Genomic DNA, 12,839 nt, shown 5'->3' on the forward strand with positions numbered 1-12,839 from the left:
ATCAACTTTGGGCCGATCCACATCCTCAGCTGAGAATAACTTAGAATAGTACTCCACGATAGAATTAGATATAGTCTTTTTATCAGATACCAGAGTATCATTGACAAGAAGGGAAGAGATAGAATTTGTCTGCGATCGGGCATTCACATAATTGTGAAAAAACCTGGTATTACGGTCTCCCTCCTTTAGCCATAATGCCCTGGATCACTGGCGCCATTTTATCTCTTCCTCCTTAAGCCGTGCACAATACTCGATGGATAAATTAATTCTAGTGTTATACTCATCTTTCGTTAGAAGGGCCGCTGCTTCTTTGATATCCAGCTCTTGGATCGATTGAAGAAGGGAGACCATTTCTGCTTCTCTTAGGCCAAAGATTTCACGGTGTCAAATTCTAAGTTTAGTGTTGAGCATTTGAAATTTGTTGAATAGAACAAAGACAGAGGGCGCCTTTCGACTTCAAAAGACTTCCACCATTCGCTAACCATTTCCTTGAATCCTTCGACCTCCAGCCATGTGAGTGGACCACTTGTATTTGTCTATTTACCAATGGATGCAGAGTAGTTTTATGGTGTGGCCCAAGCGATGAGTAGATATGGCTGATTTTTGCACTACATGCACACATATATGGTTTTAGTGCACACTCATTCCTTTTTTGTTTCTGCACAATTTTTTGGCAGATGGGCTTCTGTTTCTCTTCTTCCTGTAAGCCCTTATAAATCCAAATTTCCTCTGCATCACATCATTATACAACAAATAATGAAACTGTTTACCCTATTTCTTTCATGCAAACCTTACAGAATTATCTATGCATATCCAAATTCGGTTCTTCCACTTTGTGTTCATTTAATCTGAATACTTGTGAAGTTTATGGAGTTCGATTTCCTACTTTCCAGTTCTGCCTTTAATCCTTTTGATGTTCTATGTACAATTGATTTAATTCGGTAACTTTGGTTGACTATTGGGTTCTTTTTCTGCATAATGAGTATTTCATTACTAGCTGTTCCTCGCAGGTGATTGCTAAACTAACAGATGGTAAGTCTACACATATTCCCTATAGAGATTCAAAACTCACTCGTTTGCTGCAATCCTCTCTTAGTGGTCATGGACGAGTTTCTGTAAGTTTCTATTTTGAAAATTATTTACTATTTCCTTGTCTGTTTACAATTTATTATTATTATTATCAGTAGCTGTGACTTGTTTATAAAGGCTTTATTATTTTCATTTACAGTTAAGCTAAGCCTTATCTTCTATTCCACCATTATTTTTGTAGCTTATTTGCACTGTGACCCCTGCATCCAGCAACAGTGAAGAGACGCACAATACATTAAAGTTTGCACATCGGAGCAAGCATGTGGAAATTAAAGCTTCTCAAAATAAGGTAAGTGTTGGAATCTATTTTTATATGCAGATTTTCGTTGACGACGACTGCTTACAACTAGTTATCATTTTTCTCAAATTCAGATTATCGATGAGAAGTCTCTTATCAAGAAGTATCAACGAGAAATTTCCAGCTTAAAACAAGAGCTGCAGCAATTAAAGCGTGGGATAATGGAGAAACCATATCTGATTGCATCTGGCCAAGAAGACCTTTTTAATTTGAAACTTCAGGTGTGTCCTTTCAAGATTGGCATACTATTATTTGTTAGCTCTAGTTATTTAAAGCTTCAAAAACTTCGTTGGTTAGCGCTTTTAGTTTGTGTTTCATTTTTATTTATTAGAAATGATTTTTTTCATGAGTAATAGAATTTATTTATTTTTGGGAATCGACAATTTCATTATTGAAAGAGGAGCCCAAGGCTCATATTTACATAGCTTACAATCCAGCTAGGATTGACCCATCATTTGGATCAAAATCCTTTAAACAAGAGCCATAGAAAACGTATTAACAAAAGAAAAAGGAAAAAGGATTCAACACCTAGGCAGAAAACCCTGAAGAAAATAGCAAAAAAATCTTAACAAATAGATAGTAGTGAGTGAGAACTAGCTAGAAATTAATGAATCGCTTCAATCAGCAGATCATGCCTGGTCATCCTAGAATTGAATTTGGTCATGCTTTTCATTTCCTACTCTGTTTATGTTGTCTCTTAGGAGCTGATACTTTGCAACTTTTGGAACTATTTACTTATGTAGCTGAATTCTCACGGATGTTTTTTCATTTGCGTGAATGGTGATTTGTCTTGATTCGATGGTATCATATTTTTGATAATCTATGCTTAAGAAACTCAAAGAGACTGCAATTGTAATGTTAACATCGAACATGTTGGGGAACCATTTTATTTTATTTATAATGGTGATGTGGGATGTCTGTTTGTCATCCAGAATAGATGGCTGATGTGTTCACTAAGGTGGCCCCCAGATAGCAGCTTGGCATGCATGTGGAGAAGCTTTACTCCACAAATCCTTTTCTCATCATGATGGAATGGTTGGTGAATGGATGTTGTGTCTATTTGTTATGTGAGTTATAGGCCTATGCGGTTCTGTATGGTTTTCTATCCCCTAGCCTCTGAATGGTGAGGGGGGATGTATGTTTATCATCCAAAATAGATCGCAAATATGTTCACAAAGGCAATCTCCAAATATCAACTTAGCATGCATGTGACAAAGCTTTAGTCCACAACATTTTTTGTCATCATGATAATCGACAAGGATGGTTAGACAATGGATTATTGATATTCTGTCTGTTGTGTGAATTATAGGCTTGTGGGTTTCTATTTGTTTGTTTGTTTTTTTTTGGATTTTCCCGTATATCTGCCTACCTTTTAGGCTATTCCCAAATAAACACATGCTTTCAAAATATTTAAAACAAAACGCCTGAGGTTTGCACATATGGAGAAAAAACTGCCTCTTACACCCTTGACTAATGATGCAAGATGGATTTGTCCGATTAATGTGTCTAAGTGATGGATTTGTCCCTACTCTATTTCTTTTTTCAGTTATACTCCATTGCAAGGGGCAAGCGTGTAGAAGATACTATTTTGCCCACCTTTCTGTATGTGTGTGATCGACGCCGTCCATCCATTTTGCGATCTTATTTTACTTGTGAGCCCAAAAATGACCCAGATCTAAAGCAGGTGGACCCCACCACAGGAAACACTAGTGATGGAATGCCTACCATTAAAAATAGGTTGGGGCCATAGAAGTTCGGATCAAGCTGATTTTGTGTCTTCCCTTCATCCATGTCTGTGTGGCCTTATCAACAGGTTAGATGGCCCTGGTAAACATCAGGGTGGGTCCTAGGAAGTTTCCAACAGGTGTAAAACATGCTGTTGAAGTTCGGGTCTAGCTGATATTGGAGCACAACTTGGTTGCGACCCCATAACCAACGATGTGGGTGCGACCCTAACGGCAGGGCCCACCATGATGTATGAAGATGTATGAAATTTATGTCCACGCTGTTCATATGTTTTTCTAGGTTATTTTAAGGCGTAGTGTAAAAATTAAGCAGGTGCAAATTTCAGGTGAATCGGGTGGATTTCTCACGAACATCACGGTGGGTCCCACCTAGGTTCCCAACGCAGGAAAAGGCTTTTGCAGGATTTCCTGTGCCGTCGCTTCTCATTGGTCCCATCATTGCCGATGACACCAGCTCACAAACACATGCCTATTTTCTCTCTTCCAAAATAGATTGTGTGCTTCAAAACACAACTTTTAACGTGTGGATCTTCCCAGGCCCACCATGATTTATGTCTTAGATCCATACCATCCATAAAGTTTCCAGGTCGTTATAGAGCATAAGCCCAAAAATGAGGCACACCAAACGTCAATTGGACCACACCACAAAAAACAGATGGGATTGAGCAAACTAATGTTGAAACCTTCCTAGGGCCAACCGTAAGGTTTATTTGCCATCTAACTTGTTCATAAGGTTACACAAACCTGAATGAAGGGAAAACACAAATATCAGCTTGATCAAAGCCTTCTGTGGCACCAAAAAGTTTTCAATGGTAGGTGTCAATTCCTGTTGTTTCTTGTGATGTGGTCCACTTGAGCTTTAGATCTGCCTTATTTTTAGGCTCATATCCTAGAATGATCTGAAAAATGGATGGATGGTGTGGATATAAGAAATGCATCATTATGGGCCCCGTGCAAATTTCACACATCAAGAAATTATGTTGCTTCTTGTGTGGTGCTACACATTCCAGGGAGAGAAGAAAACTGGAAGCGTTGACGTGTGGAACTTTCGTGGGCCCCGTCATGATGTATGTGTTAGATGCAACACCGTCCATCCATTTTTTGAAATTATTTTAGGGCATGAGACTAAAAACTAGGCATGTCCAAGGCTCAAGTGGGCCACACTAGAGGAAACAATGGGAATTGGACGCATACAATTGAAAACTTCTTAGAGCCACAAAAGGCTCTGATCAAGCTGATATTTGTGATTTCCCTTCATCTAGGTTTGTGTGACCTTATGAAGAGGTTAGATGGAAAATAAATCACACAATGGACCCTAGGAAGGTTTCCACGGTAGTCGTTCAATTTCTAATTCTTTTTGAGGTGTGGTCGTCCTGTGCTTTATATATGCCTCATTTTTGGGCTCATGCTCTGGAATGATCTGGAAAAATTGATGGATGGTGTAGATCTAAGACAAATCATGGTGCGGCCAAAGAACAAGAGAGGGAAGAGATGCACAACGGGAGAGGAAAGATTATCTGTTAGGGTTTTACCAGAGGAGAGGACTTCAAACGAGAGAGAATTAAGGCAGTTTTGTCATTTTGAAAAATATGGTTGGCAAACCATATAAACCATAATGGTATATGACGGCAGCGGCTAGATCTCTAATGGTGCAAACCCCAGGCCTTTTGCTCTAAATATTTTGAAAGCTTGCGTTTATTTAGAAATAGCCTAAAAGGTAGGCGGTTATACGGGAAAGTCCCCTTTTTTGTTATTTTTGTTTAATTTAACTATCCCTAGTCTCAGACGTCAGATATATATATTTTTTCTGCAACTAGTTGCACTGCATGAACAATCAATTAACCAAGGTCCTTGATATTTCTTTTTTGGTGTTATATCTATGAGTTAGTTTGCCATATCTTGTTATGCGTACTTAGATCTGCTTATGAAGATGGATTGAGTAATAATGTCGAAGGCTTAGATTTGGTAAATGAGATGCTTGATCTGCAGAACTGATACTTGAATAGTGTATGGGTTAATTGTTTCGAATAATAATTCATTTTAAGTGATGAACTATTTCATTACCTAGAATGCCATTTAAAATTGGTTAGTTGGAGTGTGTTGTACGGTATCTTTGACTAGCGGCACTTCTTTTCCCTGCTGGTGATCTAAATTTTATGAATTATTTCATGTGCTATAAATTTTGTTCCCACCTGGCCCCAAGTGGCTGGGACAATTTTGTGCATGTGAAAAATTTCCCATTATTTTAGTTTGCATAGATTTCTGCTTGCCCTTGTAATACTTAACTTTGACATGTATCTTACACTGAGTTTCACCGCTGTTATCAATGCTATGATCTCTACTAATGGTTTCTTGTACTGTATTGGTTTTTTAGCTTTCTCCTGCTAATGTGTTTGTTTTTTGAGTTGATGAAGCTTGAAGCTGGCCAAGTCAAATTGCAGTCAAGATTGGAAGAAGAGGAACAAGAAAAAGCAGCCTTGATGGGTAGAATTCAACGGTTGACAAAATTAATCTTGGTATCCTCTAAGAATACAATAGCCCCAACTATTCCCGAAGTGGCTGGCCATAGACGACGTCACTCTTTTGGCGAAGATGAGGTGCCTGCTTTTAATCTTTTATTAGCTTGAGTTTGCATTATGAAATGCTGGTTGATATTCTGGTCAGACGTAATTTCATCATTCTGATGAATGTTATCGTCAGGAATTTTGGTAGACATTAGCTTCTTGAGATGGGTCTATGTTTGATCTGTATGACCTGAGTCAATTGTCCGATTCATCTTTGCTCATCAAATTTTCATATGTTATTAAATTGTCGTTGTTGATGCAGCTGGCATATTTGCCTGATAGGAAACGTGAGTACATGATCGATGATGATACCGGTAGCCTTGATTCAGAGTTTTCAGAAGGAAGATATGATGCTGTGAACCTAGATGACTCGATTAAAGAATTCAAAAAGAATAGGAGGCGTGGAATGCTTGGCTGGTTTAAATTGCGGGTGAGTTTGATCTCCTTCTCCTTTTAGGCATCTAACATGCTTCTCCAGCTTATCATTTGTTGTTTATATGAGATCATTGTGCATCATTCTGCACATATTATGATTTTTTTTTTTAAAGATCTGGGTATCGGGTCACTTGATCCCAAAACTTGGGTTTGCCTTTTTAATTTTTCTTTCTTTTGGTGTAGATTTCTCATCTATGCCTTCAAAAAAAAAGGTTACCTTTCAAAAGAAAAAAAAGGAGTACTAGGTGGGCTTGTGTCAGTAACAATTCTTTATATGTTTATTAACTATTTGAAAATGTTATAACATATAGTTTTTTCTAATATAAAATATTAAAGCATGACCAAGCCACCTCCAGTGTGGATCATGGGATTCGAAGGATGTTGGTATCATTCTCACTTCACATTGCTGTGATGAGTTTTTTCTTCTTCCCCCCGCCCCCCCCCCCCCGCTGGTCTATTTGTTCCCATTGCATCTTTATCTCAGAAAAATCCTATTGTTCCTTGAATCATGTAAGAGTTGTAATCAGGGTGGAATATCGATGCTGAAGGGCATAGTTTACATTTGATGCCATTCAATACTTTTGCGTAGGTTTCAAAATTGTTCCATTCTGAAGTAACTTTTTTTATTGGTAAAGAAACCAATCAGTACCAAAAGATACTGGTCCATGTTCTGGTATTTCCTATCGTATTCTGTCACCTTGTTTTGTTTCCTGGCTCAGTGGGTGATGTTTTTGAGTTTCTTGTTGATTTCTTTTGACATCATACCCCATGTTTCTTGATGTACATACAATATAAAATAATACACAGGTAGACGTTTCTAAAGAAATGCTACAGTTGCCATGCATTTCTCCTGATCATCATTACTGCATAGGGTGTTCCATATTCTTTATGTAGTGTGCTCAATTTGTTTCCAGAATGTTCTCCAAGACCCAAGCTGGTCTTGCGTCACACTATTTCCATGATTGGCATTTTTTCTTGCACTGATAAACATACCTTCGTACTTCAATTCTAATGCCCTGTCTCCTGTCTTGCAGAAGCCTGAGCATCTTCTTGGACAATCAAGTATTGCTGACACTGAGAGCTCCACGAGTGGGTCACCAGCATCCTCTTCACAGTTATCTCAATCTAAAATTCTGGACATGAAGGATGGACGAAGAAAATCAGTGAGTAGAAGGGGTGATGATACTTGTTCAGTTGACTCCTTCCCTGAAAGAACACAAGCAGGTGACTTGTTTAGTGCAACTGTCAAAGGACGCCGAGTGCCACCGGTGAGAAAATTTTCTTGATTATTGTTTTCTGTAATGTATAAGCTGATGTAAACCTGTATCTATAGATTCTATATGACTAGTAGAAGTCAAAATAACTCATTCCAATTTCAGGACTTTTGGAAGACCAAAATACCTTTCTCATTAGTTTTATATGACAAAACTACCCCTTGCCTATCGGTATATGCATGGATGGACATTTTACATGATTTTTTAATGGCATCAACAAAACTACCCCTAGCCTTTAGCTATTTTCACAAGTTATGTCATTTTATGGTTAGGCTACGCTGCATGGTGTAAGCTACATGCTACATAGTGAAGCTATTTAAAAGACTGATGTCGATAAAAAGCTTTTTTGGTACATGTGACATTCATCACATGCATCCTACCATAAACATTCATATTCAACGTGCAAGTGTGGCCAACCTAATGAGCAGACTATGGGTACCATTGTGTAAGTGTTCATGCCAGTTAAGACAGTAATCTGAATCACGCAGTTAGCCTTCTTGCAGATGGCAGCATCTCAAGCACGGCTTCATTGCCCAATCCACATGATAGAAGCACATTGTATCCACTGTTAGTGGTCAAATAATGGACACAGAATTTCCAATCTAGACACCTCAACACACACATATCTAGGTGACTTGGTTGCTGGATATGGATAACGAACTCTGTAGCATGTGATGATGCAGCACATGTGAGTGAGATCCAGGACATCCATCATGTACATCCTCCCATAAACATTCTTTGGCTTCAATATCATGCCCATCCTCTCATCGTTTATGCTACATATGTGCATTGAATATGGACCACCACTTAATTCTTTTACTATCCCTTCATACTAGGAAGACCAGCCATATTTTTTGGGCCAAGTAATCTAGACAGTTGAATCCATCTCTCTTATTATCTTCTTGAATCTCCCACACATCTGCTAGGTTATCACATGAGAGGGGGAGTACGAGAAAAGTGTTCTTGCTGGAATTATTTTGGAGCCCCTGTAATTTGTCCCAAATGTATCATTGAGATACTTGAAGATGTAGCTGTTGGATCTGGGGTCATATCATGTGCAGAGAATTGCTTTTCCACATGCACCTCTACACAGATTCATACATGTGCCAACTCAACATATGTATCTTGGTGACTCGGTCTATTGATAGAGATTAAGAACTTTGAACTACATGTGCCATATTGGAACACATGTATGAGATCTGGGACATTCATCACCTGTATCCTACCATAAACATTCCCTGTCCCAAAAATATGCCTGAGCAGCATCCAGATTCATACACGTGCCAACTCATCATATGTATCTTGGTGACTCAGTCTATTGATAGAGATTAAGAACTTTGCACTACACATGCCATATTGGAACACGCGTATGAGATCTGGGACATTCATGACCTGCATCCTACCATAAACATTCCCTGTCCCAAAAATATGCCTGAACAGCATCTGTATTCATGTACATGTGTGGCCTCCCTGCTGCGAAGACTGTCCCTTCTTGTTAAATATGATTTTCAAGATTTTGTCCCACATGCAATGGAAACACATTTTACTAGTATTCTTTTATTTATTTATTTTTAATAGAAGGTGGGAGTGCACACCTATTTTAATAGTAGGCGTTTACTGAGAGTTTTGGTGGACTGCAGGCATTTTATTATTATCTTAAAGAAGAAAAAATCATGTATTAATTTGATGCTGGGGCCATAGAAACATTCCTTCATCGTTAATGGGATAAGAGTGTTAGCATCCTTGCTAGCATACCTTCAATCTTATTGCAGATAGTCTAATGAATTGGTGGATTCACCTGCTAAAGGGGGAGTTTCTTGCTGCTCTTCCAATTTATTTCCTTGATTGATCCCCTGTAATTTTGCCTCCTTTTCTAATAAGAATTCTGTTGCTGTTCCCAAAAAATGAAAAGAATCATGTGCTAGATTCTGTGGGTCGTAATTTTTAAGAACTTGAGCTCCTAACACTTCCAAAGTGATATCATAAAAAAGCTGAATTTGCTCGTGCATTTGCATGTTAAGTGAAAATTTTGTGACTCACTGCTGTCATGTAAATGGTGGCTTCACTTCAATTTGTTCACTATCTTCATATTATACTTCTACTTGCTGGATTTAAAGGAAAACTAGAGGACTTCATGATGCCTCTGATTTCTTTTTGAAATTTTTTAGTGTTTGTAAAGTTGTTGAGTTTTGGTAGTGCCAGAAGAAACTGCAGAACTAACTGATGATTTTGTGATTTTTTTTAAAAAAAATTATGGATGATTTTGTAGATTATTTTCCTTAAATTTGAATACTCTTCTGAACAAAATACCTTGTACACATTTAACAATATGGGACTTTGACTGCATTCAGCTTTCAAAGTAATGTATGATCCCTTAAATCTTGGCTTGATTGTATGTGCAGACTGGGACCACTATTACAGATCAAATGGATCTACTCCGTGAGCAAGTAAAAATGTTAGCTGGGGAGGTGGCCTTATGTACAAGTTCTTTGAAGCGATTATCAGAGCAAGCAGCCAGCAATCCCGGAGATTCACATCTTCAGGCATGTGAATGATGTGCTAAGCAAAACCTTTTTTCACTGTATATGATTCCTTATAGTTTGTATGATTGGGTGCTTGATGATGATTATGTTGGTGCAAATAGGAGCATATGCAGAAGCTGAAAGATGAAATCAATGAAAAGAAGCTTCAAATGCGTCTTCTTGAGCAGCGGATGATTGGGTCAATTGAAGTCACTCCAAATACATCAAACAGCATCGAAATGTCTCAGGTAACTGGTATTCTGGGTTAAATAAATATGTCTCAAGGGTTTGAGCTGTAGCTCTATAGTAGATAAAGTGCATTTCAAGATTGGGGTCTCCAGTTCGAGCCCATCTTCCCAATTACAAAAAAAAAGTCTCAACAGCTCATTGTAAGAATTTTGGTTCTCTCTCTCTCTCTCAAAAAAAAAAAAAAAAACAGCTCATTGTAAGAAATACTCTGGAAAGGAGAGAGATCGAACTAACAACTCAAAAAAAGTGGTGCAGTTCTGTTGTCTTTGCAATTAAAAAACTCTTTGTATTGTTTAAATAGAAACTCATATCCCTATCCATGTAACCATACTCTCATGTCTGCATCTACTTCTTGGGGCTTACGTGGTTCTTTTATTTACTTTTATTTAAATTCAAGAATTCTTTGAAAAAGAACTTACATGTTGCATGCAGTTCCCAAAGAAGAATGGAATTACCTCTTTATATTTTCTTAATAACATTAACACTGTTTCCTTTTTGATATGGCTATCAAGTTGTGCTGCTGTTTTAAATGGCTTTCTAACGAGTAAGTTCTGTTTTCTTGTAGACTCTTTCAAAGCTCACTACACAATTAAACGAAAAAACTTTTGAACTTGAGGTTTGTTGATCATATTTTGCTTCTTGGGATATGACTAAAATTTATCTCGTCACACTGTGCTGACTTATTCTTATTCACTCTGACACGGGTTCATGATTTGAAGATAAAATCAGCTGATAATAGAATCCTTCAAGAGCAGCTTCAGATGAAGGTAAAAAAATTTCAATGGCATGGTGCCTGGTTTCTATTGTGCAAGGCATTAAGATAGAATGTGCTCATGGTTGTTTATGTATTTGTATCAGATATCTGAAAATGCTGAGATGCAGGAAACAATTCTTTTGCTAAGGCAGCAGCTCAGTTCTTTATCAGAGAAAGACTCCAGCTATCCAGAACATATCACAGAGAATGAAGTTTCTATGCTCAGGGATAGTTTTGCAGAGGGATGTAGAGAAAATGGTGGGTGGATGGAGGGCCTTGGTTCATCTGAAGGAACTTATATGGATGGGAATACACCGAAAAGCGTTGTGAGCTTGCCAGGTAGTTTCTCACAGGAAAACTTTAAAGGGTCCAACACTGAAGTACCTGTGAATTCTCAAGTTCTCATGCAGGTTTTCTACTCCCTTATCTTTATTGGCCTTATATATATTGTGTTGCTTTGAATATCTGATCTGATCTGAAGATACTGTTGTCAGGATCAATTTAGTATTGAATATTGATAAGACACTTTTTTGGTTGCATTCATTTGGATTCAGGCTGCTGAGATAGAAAATCTGAAACAAGAGAAGGTGAGGCTTATTGAAGAAAAGGATGGGCTTGAAATTCACAGCCAAAAGCTGGCAGAGGAAGCATCATACGCCAAAGAGTTGGCTGCAGCAGCAGCAGTTGAGCTTAGGAATTTGGCTGAAGAAGTGACAAAACTTTCTTACCAAAATGCAAAGTTGACTGGTGATTTGGCTGCAAAAAAAGAATTGGGCCTATGCAGAACTAATTCTTCTCATAATAGGCACTCCCCTTCTGATGGGAAGCACGACCAAGCCAGCAGTTCACGACCTGATGCTTGCATGAGAAAACAGGAGGACGGACCTTTGATTGAACATTTGCGAAAAGAACTTATTGCAAGACGTGAGAGAGAAGCTTCTTTGGAGGCCGAGTTATCTGAGAAGGATCAAAGAGAAGGCGAGCTACAAAAGAGAATTGAAGAAGCAAAGTTACATGAGCAGGATTTAGAAAACGAGCTTGCAAACATGTGGGTGTTAATTGCAAAAATGAGGAAGACTGGAATTAGTTCTGAGGAATCCTCATTTGATGGGGCTAATGGTTCCGATACATTCCAACCAAGAGTACGAAATGGCTTTCCTTCATCCAATGGTAACACAAGTAGAAAGTTCAAGGAAGGAGAATTTAGTGCGAACACAGATAACTTGAGCACATTGGAAGAAGTAAGGGCTACCTATGAAAATGAAAGAAGAAGGTGCAAAGAACTAGAAGGCGTCATTTCTAAATTAAAGGTATGCAATTCTTATAGAATATATGGTTCCTTGCATGGATCCACTTGCAAAAAATGCCTCTCCATTGAAGCATCCATGCATATCATCATCATCACTACTATTTGGTGTTGGCCGTACAAGTCATGTTTTCCCATGAATTCTCATGATTTCTTGGCAGACTGGCACAAATGCTACGACTGACTGCCCATGTTACATCAACCCATCTCCTTTACCTTGGCCTAGGACCAGTTTGCGTATAGCTTGTAGGCAGAGTTTCCACGCTAGTGCTACTCGGATACGTGGCATTCATGCTCATCTTTGAGGTGTCCTGAATTGTCTGGCACAGAAAACTCCAAAAATCTAGGCATGAGACACGTACCAAAAAATCAATAAAGTGAAAGAACTGTAGAAGAAAATGATCAAAACATAAAATCAAAGGAAATTAGAAGGAATATTCAGAGGAAATTAAAACGAAAATTCACATCATTCTAAACGAAACCAATTTATAGTCGTATATGCTAACAAATAATAGATTAATCTGCATGAAAAATCACCTAATCATCTCAAGAAATCGCGTCCAAGTGTCCATAGGTGTCTGATGTGGCAAAAACCAAATTAGA

At 38.2% G+C, this 12,839-nt stretch overlaps 1 protein-coding gene across 2 annotated transcripts in view; it reads left to right on the forward strand.

Annotated features, from left to right (window-relative positions):
* LOC131236635 (kinesin-like protein KIN-7E, chloroplastic) overlaps nucleotides 1-12,839 on the forward strand; it is a 64,294-nt gene that overhangs the window by 43,925 nt on the left and 7,530 nt on the right. For both annotated transcript variants that reach the window (XM_058233940.1, XM_058233941.1), the window contains 12 exons: nucleotides 1,011-1,115; nucleotides 1,271-1,378; nucleotides 1,462-1,608; nucleotides 5,547-5,729; nucleotides 5,959-6,126; nucleotides 7,166-7,399; nucleotides 9,808-9,948; nucleotides 10,050-10,175; nucleotides 10,742-10,792; nucleotides 10,896-10,943; nucleotides 11,035-11,340; nucleotides 11,485-12,240. In XM_058233940.1, the coding sequence (XP_058089923.1) occupies nucleotides 1,011-1,115; nucleotides 1,271-1,378; nucleotides 1,462-1,608; nucleotides 5,547-5,729; nucleotides 5,959-6,126; nucleotides 7,166-7,399; nucleotides 9,808-9,948; nucleotides 10,050-10,175; nucleotides 10,742-10,792; nucleotides 10,896-10,943; nucleotides 11,035-11,340; nucleotides 11,485-12,240 (2,373 nt within the window). The remainder of the gene's footprint in view (nucleotides 1-1,010; nucleotides 1,116-1,270; nucleotides 1,379-1,461; nucleotides 1,609-5,546; nucleotides 5,730-5,958; nucleotides 6,127-7,165; nucleotides 7,400-9,807; nucleotides 9,949-10,049; nucleotides 10,176-10,741; nucleotides 10,793-10,895; nucleotides 10,944-11,034; nucleotides 11,341-11,484; nucleotides 12,241-12,839) is intronic.

Source organism: Magnolia sinica, chromosome 2, assembly GCF_029962835.1.
Source record: "Magnolia sinica isolate HGM2019 chromosome 2, MsV1, whole genome shotgun sequence".
In the NCBI taxonomy this organism is placed as follows: domain Eukaryota; kingdom Viridiplantae; phylum Streptophyta; class Magnoliopsida; order Magnoliales; family Magnoliaceae; genus Magnolia; species Magnolia sinica.